The sequence below is a fragment of the Nannobrachium achirus genome (genome assembly GCF_963921795.1).
Source record: "Nannobrachium achirus genome assembly, chromosome: 2".
Lineage (NCBI taxonomy): Eukaryota > Metazoa > Chordata > Actinopteri > Myctophiformes > Myctophidae > Nannobrachium > Nannobrachium achirus.
The window spans coordinates 50,250,856-50,273,938 of NC_137811.1; the positions used below are offsets into that span (position 1 = coordinate 50,250,856).

The window sequence follows — 23,083 nt, forward strand, 5'->3', positions numbered from 1 at the left end:
GTGGACAGGGGTTGGGTGCCGAAGATATCGGATCAACAAGCTCGAAATGCAACACGTTGTGTGCTTGTATTTGGGCTGTTTTTTGGTGGGCGACACTGGTGCGCACAAATCACAACAAGCTACTTGTCTTGAGACACTTTTACATGTAGGGCAGAGACCCGACATATTGATGTTACTAGGTTTTCAATGTAATGGGTCCCGGGACCCACAGGTGGTCATTCAAATGGGTCCCAGAAAAGTTTTATGAGTCCTCAATACAATGTTTTCGAGTGCTGTGAGCTCGTAGATCGGCTATTTTCAAAATGTTTGCCTATTTCTTATATTTATTTTACAATTTGGCTAATGTTTGAACTTAGAACTACTAAAAAATGTGCCCCTAATGAATTCGGGCGCGCAAAATGGCGTCGGATGTCAGTGGAATCAAAACATTGACGTTTCTATCGCCTGTTTAAGACTTTCTACGTGGATTTTATTTGTGTTAACGTAGGGTAAAGTAGGATGCTTTCACCCATGAACAATGGTGGTGTCTGTGGAATTTTAAAATGTTTTTTCTTTTACCGCGACCTGGTAAATTATTTTAACATGGACTCCAATGGAGGCGCATCCCCGGGACCCCAGGACCATGACATGAATGAGTCCCTGGGCGACTTGAATGAGTTTTTGATGCGGGATGCGCACGTAATGACATCACAATTTGTCCATTTTTATTTTATACCAAGTATAAAATGAATTAAGCAACAGTCATATGATGCCACACTGACTGAAGGAATCTCAGCAGGGAGAAAAACAAAAGTCTAGCTTTTTTTTTTTTTTTATCACGATTTTGTGCACTCACAGTGCTAATTGGTGCCCTGGGGTGGCTTTTCTCCCTTACACTTGGAGTGACATGAAGAGTAACAGATGTTGAGAGAACCCTTGGCACAAAGTGGGGCAGTCAGGAGGAGCGAGCGGTCTCACGTCATTGATCACAGAGAACGAGGGAAGACAGAGTGAGCGAGCGAGAAACGACCAAGAGATCGAGTCAGTCCAAGAAAGACAGATGGACAGACACAGACAGAGAGAGGGAGAGAGATGAACACTACAGATGCTTAACTCATTGAGTGCCAGCGCCCTCTAGGGGCCATAGAATGCCAGCGCATCTCTCATAGGCGAGCGCTTTAGCTTCCAGGACCTCACCTTCCAGGACCTCACGTGCTCACGTTCATGCACGTCATGGAAATGTCCCGGATGATAATGCTAACAGAATGGCTATTCCCATTTTGTCATCTAAAAGATCATTTTTGGGCGATTTCGCCGTAAATAAACCTCGCGCCGCTTCCCTAAAGACACAATCCAGAGATATCAGCCTTCAAAGATGTGGTCTTTCATTGGATTAGGCGGAGATTGGCGATTTCGTTCGCAAATAACGTCCGGCCGGGACGTTGCTAGCTTTCGGCTAGTAGCTAGAAAAATCAGGCCAGGTTTCAGAAGGCCTCTTATCATTTTATTCCATTTCATTAAATATCCCGGACTAGTTCGGGATAGGCACCCTGGAATACGTTGCGCCGCCTACAATGAACATTGGGTGAACATTGGGGGGGGTCTAAACTTTATTTTAAACCATTTTCAATGGAATAAATCGTCGGAGCATCTAGCGTCTCTCGTTGGTGAGCGCTGGGCGAGCCGGGACCACCCACGTTGCTCCAAGCAGCTCGGGGTAAGTAAAATAGCAAATAAAAAATTGTTTTTGATCCCGAATATCCCGAACTAGTTCGGGATAGGCACTGTATGAGTTAATATGGACGTGAGCCAGACTGCCAGAATTAACTTCAAACATATTTCCCTTGCCCCCCCTCTCCCAATATAAATTATCACCAACAGTTACCCAATGAAAACCAAGGCTAATTGTGGAAAGAAACTAGGCACATAGTGAAGATCGTCCATCATTATGTATAGCAATTACCAGAGCATGCATGTAATCGCACATGTCTTTGTGTACGGTAAATAAACAAACAAACCCAAGTACCCGCAACTTGCCGCAAGACTACTTCTGGCTGGATATTGTTAGTAGTACCCTTGCAGGTAGCTGATGCATCTTGCATCAGTCAATACAATAGCCTTTTTTCTAAAGGAGTCAAAAATATCTCACAACTTAAGTTCATGATCAATACTTTCATGACAGGAACAAATGTGATTTTTTTCCCCCCTTGTTGCAAAGATCGATTCCCTGTTAACTATGGCTGTGCTACACTTTCAAACACAATTTTACTTTCAAACACGATTTTATCTTGTGTTATAAAACATGTTTAAGCTAGTGGCAAAAAACAAACACAAGTGGATGGAATACATAAAAAAAACCACAAACTCCAGTTCCCCTGAGACCTGTGGCAGTGTTTACATTTTTGCAGAATGTTAACCTCTTATGACATGCCCAGAATAGGTATATGGTTCATGTAGTTAGCTACTGTAAGTGTTAACTGCAGAATGCTGAGGGAAGGCTAGAGAAGAAAAGAGAAAATAGAGTTGTTGACAGCATTATGATCACCTGGGCCCTCTAGGACAGTGTTTCCCAACCTGAAGTCTGTGCCCCCTTTGGCTTTTGGTTTGGAGATTATATATACGTGTATATATATATAAAGTACTGTCAGTACATATATATTTATATTGGTAAGACACCTCAGGGCTACATGCGACCTTGCCCTGAAGGTGAGATCGCGCCATGTCTTGGCCATCTGGCCAGTGATATCGGACCAGTTACCCATATATGGAGACCCCTGGTACCCAGATATGGAGATCCATGTACTATATATGGAGATATGCTGTGAAAGCCCAAAATGCTTACTCAGTTATTCGTTATGTGAAAGTCCTATGACATCTACTGTATGACATCTGACATTCATACATACAATCCCTTTCATGCCGCCACACAGATATGGGCTGTCTTGGTCATCTGACTTGGCCATATATGGATTCTGTTAGTGTGGTATGTGGCCGATGTGGCCTCCATATATGGGCATTCCCATATGAAGTCCTGTTAGATATGGGCTTAATATTGATGACATCAGGGATCTCCATGTATGGCCACAAAAGGGATTCTGTTAGTGTGGTTCCCCTGACATCACAGTGATGTCAGAGTGTGATGTCAGAGCGCAAACCCATTCTGTTAGAGTGGTTCCCCTGACATCACAGTGACGTCACAGTGATGTGTCAGGGGAACGACAGTGTCAGGCGTTATAGACAGACAGACAGAGATACAGTCAAGCTGTGACTGTTCACATACTAAACTGCGACCGAAAATAAAGAATAATATGGCAAGTTTTGCTAATCATCGTAAAAGAAGTATATAGGGCTTACGTGGTTCACAATATGTGACCAAGAATTTGTGTGCACATCCAAGGAAAAAGGCTTTGACAAGAGGGATGGCATTTATACCTATATATATCGTTTGTTACAAACTTGAACCCTCTGTCTACCTATTTCAAGTGTGTTTGCAGGTATGTCCAATACATTTATCTACACAGTACCTCCACATTATATATGTTAATGTGTGTGGAGTGTGGACAGAATAAGAAATGATACAGAGGTTGAAGAGGAACAGTTGGGGAGAAAGACAAAAGTAAGAGAGAGAGACACACATACACACACAAAGTCATGCTACCAGCAGCACCTCACAGCTGGCTCACTCACACTGGCAGCATCATTGCCATAGCAACACCTGCTGCCTGCCCGTCTCAAATTAGTGAATTAAATGTGATTCTGCCAGGACCCTCTGGCAAACCTGTCTCTACACACACACACACCCATGCACACAGGATGGCAACCTTTTATGTTTGTAATTGTCTAGCAACCCCCCAACCACCATCACCCCCATTTCCCTCAGAGACAGGAAGCGTAAAGGCTGCCAGACCGCCATTACATTTGACATTTAAATTTGAGCCATTATGCTGATGGTCTTGAACGGAGTCCACAGTAAACTACCAAAACAACAGTCTCAGGCTGACAGAAAAACAAAGCAGACAATGGCCTTGGAGGAAACGGAAAAGTTGTAGGGAGGAGCTGTCCTTACCCTCCTCTTTCCTACATTACCCCCATTTCTCTGCTCCACGCAAGACTCAACACATGGAGAGATATAGAGCAGTGGCTCCCAAACCTTTCAGCTCAAGAACCCAAATATACATTCGTAATGACACGTGTTGTTACCTTCACCATTTCTTACATTTTTTTTAATCCATGGGATTTTTTTGGGGGGCTTTTAAGCCTCTGATAGGACAGTACGTCACAGTAGAGTGAGTACTGAGTAGACTGAGGAAATTGGGCGAGAGATGGGAAGTGACACGCAGCAAAGGTCGTCGGGAACAGGACTCGAACCCGCGACACGCTGTAAGGCACCAGATGTGGCCTATGTGGTATGTGCCAGGACCGCTAGGCCAGCGAGCGCCCCCAACATTTTCTGGAATTCTTGATATAGAGTGGTAGCAGCAGCATGTGCAACATAAGCAGCCTGCAGTCATGTCAGTTGTGTGGAGATATTTTAAGCTAGGGTGCCTTGCCTTCACACCAAACAGTACAGAAGCTTTTAAGGCAATAAGAATGAATGAAAAGTCAATGGCAAGTCCCAACTTGTGGCTTTGTCACTCTTACTCCGCGCAACAATGCAGCTCGAGTTGAAAAGGAACAAGCATGGTACAAGGCCTGCAGAGTTGTTGGAATCTCTGGTTAAGTTTTAATTTGCTTTGAAAACAGTACTACTATACTACTTGAAAATGCTACTACTATACAGCAGTAGTATTAGCAGTTGGAGGTTGGAGGTATTGCACCTCACTTCTCCATCTCCATTCCTCGTCTTCCATCTCTTCCTAATGCTTCACACCTTCGTTTTCACAACGCTGTGGAATAATGTCTTATGTTAGGTAAAGCCTTACCATCTTTATTATCATGTGTATTAGGCCACGTGTTTTCAAAGTGGGGCTCCCAAAATGTCTAAAAACCTTTTCAAACCCCTTTTTTTTTAAAAAGGTTCTCGCAATAGGGAGGCAGCAGTTAAACGCTACGGCTATTTGGGGGTCCTTGGCATGGAAAAGTTCAACCCTGTAATGGGCTGTGTAAACATTGATGTGAGGGCCATTCATCCTTAGTCTAGTTCTGACAATCTCAATATTATAGTCAAGACACCTCTTCATGCTCATATTTATTATTTGTTGTGTAAGTACAGTTTGTAACCATAACACAAGCTTCTGTATAAGGTCATACACAGAGTGTATGATGAAATATAGCCTTACCATAAACACAATTATCAGTAATCAGTGTTCAGTTATCGTCACAGACTGTCTTATATATGACCTATTTGAGCTTTTGGCAAAACAAAACATATCCGCATTTGCTCATCGCTTCACTCATATTGCGAGGGGATCGGCATTCTGTTTGCCTCGACATTCTGATTGGTCCAGAATTAATTTACCCGTGTGCTGTGTCCTATCCTCTACTAGCATTTCCAAGGAGTGGGACCTTGAATCAATGCATTCGTTTAGAGATTAGGGGATTTGTCATGTGGGAACCTTTCCTCTCCTCCTCCGTTCACCGAGGCTTTGTTCTAACAAACAAACAAAGCTGCATAAAGTTACAACGGAAACAAAACCAATACCGCGGGGACTGGGGCCGACTCCGCACTCGACAGCACCTGTCATTGAGTGCTTCTCAGACCCAGCTGCTTCATGGGTTCCCAATCCACTTCTAGCATAAGCATAACAAATACTGAAAAGAGACAGCTATGTTAGCCATGTGAAAACTGCAGGCGGCCAGGCACTGATCATCAGCATCAGAGCAAAAGCACTAGTAGTAGTACCATGGGAACTGTAGTGTACCAGCAAGAACTATTTTTTCCACAGGCTCATGCCGCTACTACTACTCTATGTCGGTGTCGAGTTTCATGAGAAGTCTGCCTTTTCAAAAGCATTCTGAATCTTACATCAACCACACTGTTTACACACTATCCCCCCCACAGCCAACCAAAATAGCATGCATATAATCTGCACTCCTAACATTACATAACCACCACCACCCACTTTAAAAAGGCAGAGTACTACTTTCAAATCCCCAGAGACGCTAATTAACAGAGGTTTATCTAGGGGGCAGTGGGATACAAGGCTGCATCTGCGCTCTCACTCATCCAACCAGTCAGCCAGCAGCAGAACATCCTGCCAACATAACAAGTCAGTCAGCCAACCAACCAGTCAAAGAACCAGCTAATCAGCAGTCAGCAAAGAAAGAAAGGCACAAACCTCCGTTTCAACGCTCATTTCTCAGAGGCCAGTCAAAGGAATTATTACACTAAACCATGCATCTCAGCCTTTTCCTGCTTGTTTGTCTGCGTGCCCACCCATCCACCTGTTTGTTCATCTTCCTGCTTGCCATCCCTACCTCTATAACGGAATCACAGCGTGACATTCAGGTTAATCCAACCAGCTGGGTATTCCCCTTTCTCTGTGGAAAGATCTCCATTAGCCATACGTCTTTGTGTTCTCTGGTCTGTCTGGGCCTTTATGTTCCATAGAGTGAGAATAAGAGGGGATTAGATTAGAAATGTGGGGTATTGAGATTACTTCCATTTTCACAACAGTGTTTCCCCTCTATGCACCCACTGAAATTATTATGACAACTGTAATCATTTAAGAATAGGGGGAGTGAAGGAGGTCTCATCTCTTTAGAAACTAACATTTTGAATTACACACACTTCATCTCCAGGTCATTCACACACCTGAGGGTAAGGCATATAAACAAGAAGCCTTTGCTAACCTAATGATGCCAGGACAACGATTATAACAACAAGCACCAGGCCCGAGATGTCAACAATGAAGTAAAAATGTGAGTCTTGCTGACCACAGATTCAGGATTATGAAGGGAAAACAGTCCTGCAACTTCAAACAGTAACGTTACTGCAAACCAAAGAGTATATATAATATAGAGCGGATAGCCTCGCCCCCAGCTATTCATTTCAATGCAAGTGGCGTTTTGAAGCACCCAGAAGAAGCAGAATCCAGGTGCATTGTGGGGGAAATATGTTGTTACGTTGAGACGCAATTACGTCACGAACATCAAACGTCCATTGAACCCCATAGCCACACCAGGGAGCTCTTTTGCTCGTGCATGTATTTTTCACCCCGCCTGCAGTTCCAACTTGCAGTTTCCTTGTCCTTTTGCTTTAACTCTAGCCCTGGGGGGGGCTTGCTGCAAACACATTCATTTGACAGGAATACACAAGGAAGCACATATATGAAATAAACAAAATTTGGTAAATCCATCTCGATATACATTTTCTCCTGCGGTGCCATGGCATTGGTCCGACATTTCATTGTTCCTACATCCCATTAGTTCGAATAATGTTGAATGTTAACCTGGTGAAAATACTATACCTAAACCTAAACCTAACCCTAACCTCAGTAAAACTATGCCTAAACCTAACCCAAGCCCTAACCTTAGTAAAACTATGCCTAAATCTAACTCTAAAACCTAACCCTAACCAACCCTAGGACTAATGAGATGTACTGTAGACTAATGGGATGTAGGACTTATGGGCAGTCCCCAGAGGGCCAACACGACATGCAAAGGTTGTCAATCTCAAAAACAAGTGACAGATTCCCACATATTAACATTACATACTGTATTTTGGATAGGATTCCCTTAAGGAAACGCAAATACCCTGCCACGCATGCAGCGATGCAGGGCAGGGTATGTACAGTAATTGAGACCTTTCTGTTTATTAAAGATAAGCTTGAGAATGTATGGGCAGATTGTCCAGGAACTTTGAGTGATCAGAAGGCTACGTTAAAGAGATGATCAAGTTTGGGGTCTCAAAGTTCCAAGATTGAAGTCACAATCAAAGGTCAAGGTAAAAAAAAATGATAGGCAGATTTCCTTGAACCTTGCTCAGTAGGCCTCTCCAAAGGGATTAGGTTTCTGGGTAGAAATGTCAAGGGCAAGGCCACAAAATCGAGAGATGTTGTGACTTGTGAGATGGTTTGCACCGCTAAAGGTGCACTTGTTTTATTTAAAGATGAGTTATTGCGGACCAATACCGCAGTCCCTGCGGTATTGGACAATATTAAGGACATATCTGGGAATGCCCATATTTGGTAATGCCCATATATGGGCATGTTGACATAACATTGTTGACTATCATGCAGGGGTCTCCATATATGAGTAAATGGTGCGATATACATCACTGGCCAGATGGCCACATGATAAGACTAGAAGCAGTGCTCTTCCGAGCACAGGTCTCCACCAGGCCGTGTGTCCTGGTGGTGCTACTGTATAATAGGCCAATGTAAAAAGGGCGGCATATGTTCTTCACCATAGATCTTTCATGGAAATCGGACGCTGCATGCATGATTTGAAGCATTGTGTTCCAAAAATGTGTTTTGCTAGTCTACCTGCTGGTGGCGCTATAACAGGCCAATGTGAAAAAAGGTAGCATTTGTTCCTTGACCTAGTGGGAGTTTCTGTGGCAAATTTCACAGTAATCGCAAGCTGCGTTGATGATTTGAAGCATTTTGTTCAAAAACGGAGCAATCCTGCAAACTTTGGAAGCTAATATTAGCCAATCAGGATGGAATATGAAATATCAGATGGATCGGACTTGATCACATGACTATAGAGATACTGTGTACCGATTTGCGTGATTTTTGCATAAAATCTCAAGAAGTAATATCCAAAAATGTGTTTTACATAAGTCGGCCCAAAGGTGGCGCTATAAAAGGCTGATGTGAAAAATGCAGGGCAAAGGTTTATCCTTAGCCTCTAGGGAGTGCGCTTACAAAGTTTGAAACTGATCGGTGGAGTTATAGGTAAAACCACAAATCGGCCTGTTATAGCGCCACCATGAGGCTGATTAAAAAAAAATAAGTGGCATTTCTTCCTCGGCCTAGTGGGAACGTGTGTGCGCGATTTCATGATAATTGCACTTTGCGTTTGGGATTTGAAGCATTTTGTTCAAAACGGCTCAATCCTCCAAACTTTGGAAGCCAATCTTAGCCAATCAGGATGGAATATGCAAAATCGGACAGATCTGTGTCGATCACATGACTGTCGAGATACTGCCTACCGATTTGTAGGATTTTTGGACAAAATCTGTAAGAGTAGTGCACAGAAATGTGTCTTGCGAACATCGGCCACTAGGTGGCGCTAGAAAAAGCCCATTTGAAAGATTTAGGGCAGAGGTTCTAGATTGGCATCCAGGGAATGTGTGTGCTCACTTTGGCAGCGACCGGGCCAACGGTGACTGAGATTAGCTGCACACAAACTGCGAGGACGCACGGACGGACACACGGACGGACACACGGACGGACGAAGGGGAAAACATATTCTCCCCCAAGCCTTCGGCTGGTGGAGACAAAAACATCAACATTTTTCAACTGATTTAAAGTGGAGGGGAAAGCCTGTTGAATCAGCGCAGAGAAATGTTTGACCTGCTCCAGCTGACCTACTGCTTGACTTGTAGCCAACCAGACAGACTACTTCCTGATTAAAACTGTTGCCTGTCCAGTTTGGACCAGATGCATGCAGTCCTGGTTCAGATATGAAATGTTGTTGAAGTCAGTGACAGAGTGCAAGTGCCATCAAGAAATCACAGCATGCACAGTATTAATAACAGATGTACTGAATGTCAGTTAAGAAAAGACATCTTGACATTTCAACCTGTGCTGGAGGGGAACAGGTGGACCGAAGGGAGGAGCCAAAGAAAGCTAATCAGTGGGAAAGAGGAAAATACGCAAGTTGGGTACATTTCATACCAACTACGACAACAGCAGACAAATGGAATATGGCACGGTGGTGGTTAAACATCACACACTGGCTCCTGCCTCATCAAACTAGTGCTAACACTGACCCACACTGTGCTTCTCAGGTTACTCTGGCAAAATATCAAGGTTTTCACTGGCTTTGTGACAGGTTTAGATGGCCATGGTTGGTTTTGTACATGGATGGAGCATTGAAATTAAGACCAATCTCGAGTGTGAGGCCATATAAAAATAACATTATGCTGGTGAAAGAATTGGAAACCAAGTTTGCAGGGAAACCCGATGGCGCTTACCCCTATGGATAACGGAACCTTCATGCTTGCCAATTCCTCACACCAAAGTGTCATGTAGGTCCCCTTTGATTGATTACTTCCAGTATGAATGGAGTTGTCTGTTCTATAGTCCATTTCTATGGGTTTTACATCAGCACAGCTTATTCTGGCAGCTTTTTACTTGGTTGCACAGTGTCGCAAAAATCTATCCAGTGCGACTAAAAAGTGGTGTGACCTCTTTCCCTAAATAACCCGCAGCGCCACCGACAAACCATTTTGGATATCACTGACTGTTCTTAACATGAATCTGCACTTCAGTCAATTGCACTATAAAACACAGTCGTGGAATCACCAGAACAAGCACTTACTGAATATACCTGAATAAGTCAAAGCGTTTTATTTTCTGCAAAAAATGAGATTTGTAAAAAAAAAGAAAAGAAAAAAAAGAATAAGCCAAAGCGGTGAATTGATGTGCATTTACTAATCAAGCATCTATACTGGAGCAATTGGTGGCAAACCTAAACCAGAATTAGCTAGGTTGTACCATATGACTGCCCAGGTTCTAGCAGTGAGTAAGGTCTAGTATATTTCAACACCTCTGTTGACTGACAGACAGCCTGCAGCGACTGAGTAGCAACAGAACCTGTCCTACAAGCCAACATGCTGCTGTCTCCGGTGCCTCTGGCTTCAGAGAGAAAGGTTAGAGTCAAGGACTCAGGAGGCGACAAATGTCTGTCAACTCGAGATGCAATAGAAGAAGACATCCTCTCTTCATAAATAGACCACAACCTTCTTTAACAAATGAAGGGGTACAATGATCATAGTCGATATGATGCTTTACAAGAACACAGCTTGAGTGGACCGAGAGGACCAATAGTCCGACAGGCTCTTGGAACTAGAGAGCACAGAGATGAGGAGTTGATTACATTTATCGTGCTTATAGCCCGACCAATGCTAGATTTATATGGATCCATCGCCGACCACCGATTTTGTCCTAGACCACAAATACCGTATATAATAATGTATTATTGACCAATATATTGTCAAAAAGTACATTTCCTAATCAATTTTAAAAACTTAGATTAAAGTTTCTATTTATGAATGAATATTTAACACAGAAGCTCACAACACACAGCTTCAACACAGCTTCAGTTCAGACCAGGGTCTTTCTCAAGGACACCTCAACACTAATGCAGGGGAAACCCGGGATCGAACTAGGAACCTTATGTTTCTCAAGCGGCCAGCCGGCCACTCTAACTCCTGAGCCACTGCCGCCAGCTTATCCCATAGCCTGCTGCATTTGTCTAGTTCCGGTCTATAGCCTGGAGGGACAATTGCCCTGCAATAATACATTCAAAGAATTACATGATCCTAGACGACACCTGACATTTCCTGGTGTCATTAGTAAGAACCTGCATTAGTGGAATCAGAACAGGCTGGCTGTGTGTGCCTGAGCATGTGAACAACAGGGGAAACAGACTTCATAATCATTCTAGTCATCACTCACATCATGAAACACACCGCCGCTGTCTTGTGTCTTCCCGCTCCCCTGAGATTTATTTGAGTTACGAACCAGCTACTCCCCTGAGCCAACGCACTGGGGTTCTATGGGTCACACATAGACATACACACTTGAATTACCACACTGGCACTGTGACAGGCTTTATGGGTCTATACTATATAGGTTCTCATTGAGACACAACCACCCGAACAACCTCTTCAAATTGAACAACCTCTTCAATTATCTAATTAAACACTTCATCATACTTTGCACTGCCTCTGCTCTGTGAAATGATGTCACATCTGAACATTAGATTGTTATAATGAAGACAGTAGAGGTGTGAATCTTCACTGGCCTCACGAGTTGATTATGTTTCAGCCGTTATTTGATTACATTCTAAGAAGCATCTCAATTTAATGTCATGTATGTATAATTGTAATTGTAAATTAAAATAAATAAAATGGTACAGAAGTGAACTAGATATTCAAATCTTCAAATTTGTTTTTAACTAAAGATTGAACATTTCAGTATGCAAGCTTGTAGATCCGTAGCACTTGTAGATCTGTTCTGTGCTTGTGGATCTGCTATTTGCAATTGTGGATCGGTAAATTGCCGCTGTACATCAGCGTTAAATTAACACTGAGGATTTTACTATGAAGTAAAACTGAGAAATGTGCACAGATGTTCTGCTTTCAAGTACTGGGTGCACTTTTTATTATTGATTCATCATACACATTCGTGCAACTTGCACAGTTATACTTAGACAGGAAGTGCTGGTGCTGCATGCATCCTAGATCAAAGGGGTAGCATAGTGCAGTGACAACATTGCGTCTTCTACATTTCATGCTCAATTCACGTTCACAAACCAATCTAACGAAAACCTTCCATTTATTTTCTTGTGTTTAAGCCATTAAGACCTGAGGCAGATTCTACAAATGCCTTCACGACATTTCAAGATTTTTCAAAAATGTTCAAAAATAGCAGATGCACAAGCTCGCAGTGAGCTTGTATATCTGCCATTTTTGAATGGCCAACGCTAAAATCTAAAATGACACAGCTTTCCTGATTTGAATGGGTACCTATTTTGGATAATTCATTTCACATTACACACCAGCATTGGACACTGACCCGTTATTACAACAGTCTTATCATACGCCAAGAATGTCTACTTTAATGTTGTGTAGTAATTTCAACAGAACGTCATGGTGGTGGCGTTTATGATTAGCGTGTTTGTTTAAAAACTATTTCTACACAACGGCTTACTCAATGGGTTGGTTGCATGACTGCGTTATGCAACACATGTTATTCACACTAACAGCCTATTGACACCTAAAAATGACTGGGTGCAGAGAATCCCTGAGGCAAACAACAAATGCATTTTGCAGTGTGGAGTGTGTGTACACATCCTGCATTTAAGTAACTGCACATTTTATCATGTATTGTCAAATATTCCACAGACGGGAAAAACCCGCATGTTGAGTGGCCTCTATAGAACGCACCATCAAAAGTGTTTTCACTTATGCCACACAAACACAAAAACATCTTCCTCGTGGCAACCCGGTCTGGCACTGTGCTACAAAGAGCACACTTTATTTGGTTCTTGTTCTGAACTGATTAACTGAATAATGTTATTAACACGTTTGTTAACAGTGCATGTAGTACATTCAAAAGCTATGCTAAAAGGCAAACACAAAAGGTTGTTTCCATTGTGGTCCATTTTACACTTAAGAGGAAAAAATGATGCAAATGATGCATCTTGTATCATCTAGTCTTCTACTAGATGGTGGCAATTCTGTGAGTCCTTGCTATGATAGACATGACTGTTACCACACTGCTGCTAAAACAAAGCTGATGAACAAGGCTAACAGGAGATGAGACAAATGTACTGCTGTGACACACTGCTATGGACAGAAATACAGTACACATTATTCCATAAATAAAGATTTAATTTAAAGCATGATAGTGATACCATGGAGTGAGACAACCCAGTTATCCAGAGGGACTGCACTAAAACAAATATGAAAATCCTCTACAATATTAACTCTTTCATCATTTTTTTCATGCCGCCATGGCGAGCGTTCGTCTATTCCCCAGCAGAGCCTGACTGAGCACATGGGGGAGGGGCGGGTGTCTGCAGCAGCAGACGTAAACAACAATGGCGACGGGATCAGCTTTCTATTCGTTTTTTCAGCCCCGGATATACTTTCTCTATTTCTATGTCCAAAATGGGTGCAAAAGAGGCTCACTCTACAGCCTCGCGCTTTGTAATGGTTGCGCCGGCACCCTTTCGGCAGATTTTTTTCCGCGACTATGAGAGATACACCCGTCTTTTTACCTACGGTAAATGTAACCCAATCAATAACGATACGTTAGCTATATGTGTCTGGTGGACTACGTTATCGACACCTTTGTGACCCATAGAAAGCTGTTATAATAGGGGGAGCTGTTTCACAGTAGACACAGAAAAACACAAATTCTCAGGTGTCCCAAATATACTTTGTCGCATGCCGTTGTGTGACGCACCAACAAGACACACCTTATTATGTATATAAAAAATATAATTTTCCTAAAAATCAAGCCGTGGCAGGCCGCCAAAGGTAAAATGCATATAGGGGAAACACTGTTATATTTACTTTGGAATGGACTTTTTATTTTATGATACCAGTGGTATCGAGTCTGACCTCACACTGATTAGCTGTATTTACTGTAACATCCACCGCAGCTGATGCAACAGATAAAGCAGTTTTAATTTTATTCACTATAGAATTCAAAATATTATTACTATTGTATAATAGGGGTAATACACTCACAATAATACAATGACATACAGTAGGACATTCTGCCTTCGGAATTGTGCCTACAACCAGAGCAGACCAGGGCCAATAACTCACACAGTACAGGACACTCAGTGTATTATTGCTTATAAGTATAGATAATGATAAACACCCTGCTTAGGCGCTGGAGGTAGAAGCCACATGTGATCTAATCAGAGCATGGCAGTTTCTGTCAACATGGGTCTGTGTTATCACTGCAGCATGCCTCTTTCTCGTCCTCTCCTGGCCCAGTCCAAACAATAGGATGGATTAACTGTTCTACCCATCCACCAGCAGCAGGCAACAGTAATCAGGGTTGCAATTAACAGCCCCTCTGGCAGCTCTCTGGAGACCCAGTTGTGACGCACGGGCACTGCAGATGCCTAGGTCTTCCAAACAGCTCAGCACAGAACATCAGCGGCAGGCAAATCCCTAGGTAGCTTTACACTGGTCCTCAATGGCCACTACTCTACACTACATCGTTGACTGCAAGTCAAGGGTTCCCCATGGATAAAGGATGCATACATTATGGCTCTTTGAGTATCTAATGGAAACTTTGGTTTGTATCCATTTTTAACTAAATAACAGCACATTGCATCCTCTGATGAAAAAACAAGTTGCCATCAAATACATTGCTTTTTATCAACATCCACATAATGTGTCACTGTGTTGTGAATGTGTTTATGTCGATCTAAACATGGTATTATCAAACTGAATAGCACCTAGTCCCTAAAGCATACCCCCTTTAGATAACACTCCTGGTGATAAAAAGACACTAGAGGTCTGCCCGGTGCAAGTGCCATTCAAGTTCTAAGGGCAGGTTCAAACTGCGGTCCGATTGATTCGAACTGTTCCCGAAATGGTTGCCTGGTCCCGCATTCACATTGGCCAAGATTCTTCCGTGCCTGGAGTTCACTTCATTCAACTATAATGGTATTTGTGTGCCTCCCAGGGGGGATTTGACTATGGGGCTTTGGGAGATATATAATGTTATGTCACAGAAGAAGAGTCTCTTCTTAGAATTTAGAGCGAATATTAAATTGCATCCTTGCCTTGGTATCTTAACACTTATGTAGCCATGATTTTTTCTCTTCAATGGGCCACGTTGCCATGGTTACCATAGACTTCCATGTAATTGCGCAATTGTGTAAAAAGTGCACGCCCATGCCTAGATGATGCACCACGTGTGTGCAGGCTGTTCACAGCTTTCAAACAAAAAAATCCGCTTGGAAATCCGTTCAGGCATTCATGATTTATAGGCCATTATGTTTTCTTCAGATGTAAACAAACATGGCTGCCATGTTTGAAAGAATGGGTTGGTATGGGGGTTAAACATGCAATTTCGCGATCGCGATCATGCCTAATACATTTCTGGAGGTCAAAAAAAAAATTGAAAAAAAAAAATTGAAAAAAAAAAAAATATTTTTTTTTCAAAAACGGCCCAAACTCGGGAAACTCGGGGTTGGCACAGCACTAGTACCAATACAAACTCGGGAAACTCGGGGTTGGCACCATATGTGTTAATAGTGACATCATAGACCAATACCTTTTTTTGGGAAAGATGGCTTCACATTGCAGCGCACCGTTCCCGGGGACACATCAAACAGACTCCAGACTACCTTGGGAGGCGGTCTCGGGTACGGTGTGGTGATGCGTTAAGGGGAACAGTACGCAGCCTTCTGCCAAGTGGTCTCGAGTGCGCACCCGCGATTGCAGTGTGAATTCGCCCTAAGAGGCCGTACTGGGGTAGCCTGATTTCAGACTCAGCTGAAGCTTGAGTCTGACATTGTACCCTGTTTGAGCGATTTCTGGAGGGGAGGGACTTTGACGCCACGGATTAAGGTTATTTGTTAAACCCACCCCCACCCCCTGCGCTAATTGGAGGAGCCGTCATTTCGGCTTCAGAAATCACTTATTATGAACACAATTCCAGACCAGAGAAACAGTCCACTCTGAGAGTGGGCGGGTCTATGGGCTGGAACCAGGCCAGTACAGGGGCACCCCGGTGGCTCGCTTGGTAAAGTGCAGCCGACCCAAAGCCCTTTGCTGCATGTATTGTAGTTCCCCTTCTCCATCTCTCTCCCCTGGCATTTACAGTCTCCCTTCATTACGTCAAATGAAAAGTTGGAAAGCGATTTTTAAAGACTTCCGTTTGAGTTGTTCAATTGTTTGGATGCATTTCTTGACAAGCTAACCTCATTCTCTTAACAGTGCCACAAAACCCAACATTAAATTGCCAGCCAACTTAAAATATGAATGTGCGCTAATAACGCCAGGAAATAGCTATATTTTATCAACATGATAGTGTATAATTTAATTGTTTTCAAAGCCATGATGATAAACCACCACAAAAAGACCACTAGAGTGCGCCATCGTAACACTAAAACCTTCAGAAGAAGCCATGTTTAAAACATGATTAAAGAATGGGAAAGTGACGTCGCTCCATTGACTCACAATGGGAGATCCGCGCATTCCGCGGGCCACCATCTGTGCTCAATCCTGTTCAATTCGTGCTTGATCGTCTAAAACCACCATCGGTCTGGGCAGCGGAACGTATACAGACGCCACACAGAAAGTTTCCGAATCAAAATCCGACCTAGTGAAGCTGCGTAAGGGTCGGATGGTTTGCATTGAGCCTAACGGCTAGCAGAAGCTAATGTAAACAGGAAGGCCTGGTTTAGCGGTGACGTCATAATCGTATCCTTTTTTTTTCACGGTCTCGTGTTATTACCAGCTGAAGGTAAGGAAACCGTTTCGCTCAGTCTATTAACCCAAATAAAAGCTTAAACAATGCTTTTATATAAAAGTCGATTAAAGTCAATCGGCAGGGACGTCCATAATGACATGGTCGATCCAAAAGTCGACCAGCGCTAAAAAAGTTAAGGCAATGGGCAAATGCACTACTTCACTTCTCATTGTGTTCGCTTTGTACAGAATGCAAATCACACAAAGTAGTTGTCATAATGTAGATACAATTCTCATTACACTTTGACATTTCCATTTTAACATTGACACAGTTGACAGTTGTTAATTCTGTAAATCATTACATGCATTTGTTATATTGTTATATTGTTGTTAATGTACTGACATATTATCGTGCTTATTATAGTAATGTGTATTACCTGCTTATTGTAAGTCGTTTTGGATTAAAAGTGTCTGCTAAATGCTTAAACTGTAAACTGTATGCAAAATGTACAATGAGCTGTTTTGATACAAAAGATAAGGCCAGCATGATGGATGATTGAAGTATCTTCTGTTCACACAATTGAAAAGTTGTCAGTTCCATCCCACAGGTGCAAATTGTGAACACAATACTTACAAAGTAGTAACATAATATAAACAGGGAGGGTTTGTGTGCACTGTTTCTATGTAAAAGTTAAGAAACAGGTGTCAATCGGGACTAGTATGTAACAGGTGTCAGTCAGGGTTCATGGGAGGGGGGCAGGATGGAGAAGGCAATACAGAGGAGGCAGGGAGGAGAGAAAGGGAGGAGAGAAAGGACTGCACGTATTGTTTTGAGGATGAGGTTAGAGTTTCAGGAAATGCGTAGTGTAATAGTGTTTTACATGCATAGATATTAACACAAACTATCAAGAGGTTCCACAGTCTCTATCTTCATTAAGCATTTCCTGGGTGTTGAGGTGCATTCAAATTGAGCTAGTGTGACGTGATTCAATATTAATATGATGTGATGTCTCTAAGCTTAAAGCTTACAAAAATAGATACACAGGACATCCTTATACATTTTAACTTTACTGGGTGGTATAGGCCTGCATCGGGATCCTGCGGTAATTTGTAGAATCTCTCACGCTGCCCATATGTCCATCACTGATTATGTTTTTTGACAGAGTCAAACTTAAAGTTTCCAAATGAATTTGAAAAACCTTTTTGTACAAAAATATGGTATTGGTCGGACTATAACCCAGCCCTGCACAGCACATGCTAAAGACTTTGTTACACCATAACCACCAATGAATACAGGAAACAATACTGAGCAGGCATAGTGGATAGTGAAACCTGGCCTACAGCTCTGCACATCAATGACAGAAACTCACTGGGACAATGAGTTGCTTCTACCTACACAGAAAACAGCAGGTCTGCTACAACTCTGTTCTTTTAAATACAAGCTAAAGACACTTCCGTTTGCTGCTGCCTTTTACTTTTTAGATCGTATCTTCTGCACTGTAATTCATATATTTCCATTTTATTTTAACTGTCTTATTGTATTTAAATGTCCTTTCATAATGTGTTTCTTTTGCACTCTGAATCCTGTCTTAATGCGTAATCTTATGTAAAGCACTTGCGGCAGTTTGAATTACCTTTATGTTGATATTGTGTGCTACTATACACAAATAAACTTGCCTTATCTTACAAAACAGCCTCTCTGCAGGTTATACAGCAAATAAATGGGTGAAAACTCAAAACACTGAGTTACTCTATGTGTTAAAAGACTAATACTCTGATCTGCAAAACAAAAGGGATCACACACCCAACAACCCTCTTAGCTAGCTTTCTGTAAGGCCACGCCGTTGCACGCACGGTGGGCTACCGAATAGGCAGGGAAACCCCCAGTAATATGATGCAAAAGTTCAACACAAGACACGTAGGTCTACATCAACAACAGCATGTGGGGTTAGTAGTACTCAGTATCAAAGGCCCAGATCCAATGTACTACCATGTTCAGACACTAAAACATCCTATGAAGCAGTATGGAAGAGATAGTAACCCAGTTTACACAGGCTTGTTCAAGGGAGGAATATTGTATTGCTATTCCACCTTGCTGTTCTGTTTCTGTATTAAGGTTCTGAGCTGGAATGGGGGCACAGTTGTTCGGTCTTAAGGGAGACAGGAGTGTGATGTCGCATGAATCCGCCACTATTATGTTATGCATCATACTGTACGTAATACAAATGCACAGCAAATTTCATTTCAAGAGTGGTATACATGTGCACAACTAGCAAAAGCACCTCAACATTCAGTTCATCCACCTTTGTTTAGAAAGCAATGTCACTGCTCAATTATTGATGTCACGTTAGGCTGATGCTTTTGTGTTAGTAGTCATGAATCTGAATGCCAGCATGCCATGTAAAAATCACACCCGTGTGAAGTGGAGCTGTGTGTGTGTGTGTGTGTGTGTGTGTGTGTGTGTGTGTGTGTGTGTGTGTGTGGATCATGTGTACCGATTTTTGTGACATTTGAAGAAAATATGTAGGAAAAGGAGCAAAAAGTGTGTTTTGGAGAAAATTCAAGATGGCGGAAAATCTATCATGGCGCAAATGGGCGTGGCCTATATGGGTAGATGCGTCATGACCCAAGGAATCCAGGGAAAAAATATTTTTAATTTTCCGACCTACGGTTCAAGAGTTACAGGCCAAAACGTAAAGTGGGGTGTTATGGCGCCACCATGCGGCCAAATGACACAATTATTTTTTATTTAATCCTTGAAACCATTATGAACCTCCTCTCCAAGTCTTGAAACTCTAGCCCCTATGGTTTGCGAGAGACAAATAATTGAATGTGAGTTTTTGCGATTGCCATTATAAGTCAATGGGGAAAATTAATTCACTAATAAATTAATATCAATTAAACTATTGAACCTTTCTCTTAGCAAGTTACTAGCCCACTATTCCCGAGTAAGCCGGTCGATTTGACATATGGCGCGAGTGTGTGGTGGCAAAACTGTGGGACTAGTAGCGTGCCGAAGTTTAGGAAGTTCAGGCTACATACAGACACACAGACACACAGACAGACACACAGACAGACCCACACGGCCACGTATAGGGAGCCTGTGCTTCACACAGCTCCAAAAACACATATGGTGGTGGCATTGTGCCAGCTTTGCTGGTTCTGTGTAAAAAAGCAAAGCCAGCATAATTACAGATTTTCTTTCTTAGCAATATTGCAGGATCTCTGTATAAAAAGGACTCTAAGATGAGTATAGTTACAGTACACTATAGCACTTACTCACTTGTAAGTCACCACAGATGTTCAGTTTAATACACAATAACACAAGAAAGCAGGAAGCCTTTAGCCTGAGACCAAAATCTGAGCAGTTGAGCCTCATCTGGGAATTTGTCTGATGAGCAAGGGAAACCTACTATAAACAATGGTTAAACTTGTTGAGGAAACACTACACATTAGCAACCAACCATAACACATCAAAACCTCAACTCATTTGGGTCTCTGTAGGCTGTCCTCAAAGCACTTTCAATATCTCAATAGCATACATTCACTCACAACTAATTCCCACATTGTAATGCACAGGGACAGTTATTTTAGTGCAATGACTGTACATAATATGCGGGGGTGTGCGTCAGTGCGTGTATGTGTGTGGTACAAGGATTGACCACAGGTTCCTCTTTGCCTAAGTCACCCCTCCCAAAGATTGTGAGAACCACAACTAAAATAAAGGAAGCAAATAGTATCTAAACAACTCCATATAGCCTAATCTCTAAAAGTATCAGTGATCTTGTGTGAGTGTGACATATAAAAAGATAGCAAAGTGTGAACAAATATACAGGTTCCAAATATATATGTAGGCATCTCTCATGAACTGATTCAAGGGCTGCATCCGATCCCTGTGTTGTCGTCATGGGACTTAACTAATGGGAAACACACCATCATATCGGTCACAGGCTCACAGCAGGGCACAAATCAGTCTGTCTGCATTTTGTCAGCCCTCATAGAAAAATCAATGAGCCAGTTAATTTAGTGCAATGGAACACCCCTGGACAATGACACTAGTGGAAGTGACCTTGTAACAGTCTGTAGTTGCCCGCTCAAATGATTAGTGTCAAGCACAGTTAAAAGCATGCAGCCACGGCAATGCTAGGACACACACCTACACTGAAAGCAGGCCCAGCTCTACTCTGTTCCACTTACACCATATACATGATAAGGTTGCAGCAAAGTATCTAGATAGCAGCCAAAGATATGTCAAGTCAACAACACAAAGGATGACACAGTGAACATGTCCAAGCCCCTTAAATTGAACAAATAGACAAGACTACAAGGTATGCTCATGCTGTGTTCATTACTAACCAAACTTCTCCTGAAACAGGTTCAAATCTGTCTACTTCCAATAAGATTGGACAAACTATGGAAGTGGACTGGATATGAACTAAAGTATGTGCTAAAAGTGACATGCCTGCCCAGTTCATTCGGCAAAAGCATGAAATAACTTTGAATGACCAAAAGTGGGACCAACACACAACAAAAATTACATTTTGAGCACTGAATGACACATTCAGGGGATATCTTATGTTTTAAGTGTACAACAACTTCCTCATTCATTATCTCCAACATTAGCCTTAGATTAGGACGTGCATAGAGGACTTCCGCGATGATGTTGTTACACTCTACGAGCGTCTTAGCATCTTGAAAGACTAGCTGGACGATCAGCAAAGTGGTCTAATTTTTCAATAAAAAGTGTTTTTATCGTGTGTGTCGGTCTGTCGGAGTCTCACTGCTTTTCCTCATCGGAATTCTTCCGCCTACACATACATCATATCCTAGTTTGAGTGAATAGAGAAGGGGATCAAAGTCAGGTGATGTGTGTGGCCATGTTCACTCAACATTGTGGTAACGAGGAAAAGCAGTGAGACTCCGACACACACTTGATAAAAACTATTTTTATTGAAAGAATACGGACTAATACATTGTACAAGGGTTCCTGGAGACCGGAATCTTGCTAACATTTGGCAAAAGACATACGGAATCCTATATTTGCAATTGTGCATGTTTAGAGCCCCTTAGACCACTTTGCCAACCGTCCAGCCAGACTGTCTTTCAAGCCGCTAAGATGCTCATAGTGTAAACATCATCATCGCGGAAGTCCTCTATGCACGTCTTAATCTAAGGCTACTCCTACATCATTCATTACTCAGCAAAAAGCCTGTTATCGTTTGCTTACCCACAGCTGGAGCATCATACTCATCCCCCAGCAATATCTCTGGGGCTGAGTATGCAAGGGAACCACAGCTGGTCGTCAGCTTCTTCCCCGGCTGAAACTTGTTACTGAACCCGAAGTCAGTGAGCTTGACAAGTCCTTGTTTCTCAAAAAAGACCACATTCTCTGGCTTCAGGTCCCTGTGCACGACATGGAGCCGGTGACAGTAGGAGATGGCATGGACGATCTGGGCGAAGTACTTCTTAGCCAGCTCTTCATTCAGGCCCTCCTCGTGCTTCATGATGTAGTCAAACATGTCTCCTCCGTCTCCCAGCTCCAGGATGAGGTAAAGCTTGGTCTGAGTATCTATCACTTCATAGAGGCGCACAATGTTAGGGTGCTGGACCAGCTTCATGCAGCGGACTTCCTGGAATAGGTGGCCAGTGGCGACTGTGTCCAACTTGGTCTTGTCAATCACTTTCACTGCCACTTTCTCCCCAGTGAAGACATGGCGCGCCAGCTTGACCACAGCAAAGTGACCACGGCCCAGCGTCTTGTCCAAGTCGTACAGGCCGGCGATCTTGCCATCATAGCCTCGTTTGAAGCCTGCCATTGCTGGGGATGGAGACGGGGCGAGGGCAATCCCCGCTGAAGGGGGAGGTGGATTGGCTGAGTTGTGAGGGTCCAGCTTACTTCAGTTCATCGGAGGCTGTAGGAGAAACCCATGGCGCCAGCTCCCTAAAAACAAACACAAGGCAAAATCTTAATTGCATTTAACAAATTGCAGCTATCACTCAGCAACTGTTGATTGCAGCACAGTGGGAAATGTTGGCGACGAA

General features: G+C 42.7%; 1 protein-coding gene across 1 annotated transcript in view; it reads right to left on the reverse strand.

The window, feature by feature from the left end:
* The window catches only part of snrka (SNF related kinase a), a 60,384-nt gene that overhangs the window by 35,667 nt on the left and 1,634 nt on the right, over positions 1-23,083 (reverse strand). Inside the window, exon 2 of the mRNA XM_080744683.1 lies at positions 22,269-22,982. Coding sequence (XP_080600809.1) covers positions 22,269-22,857 — 589 coding nt within the window. The 5' untranslated portion in view covers positions 22,858-22,982. The remainder of the gene's footprint in view (positions 1-22,268; positions 22,983-23,083) is intronic.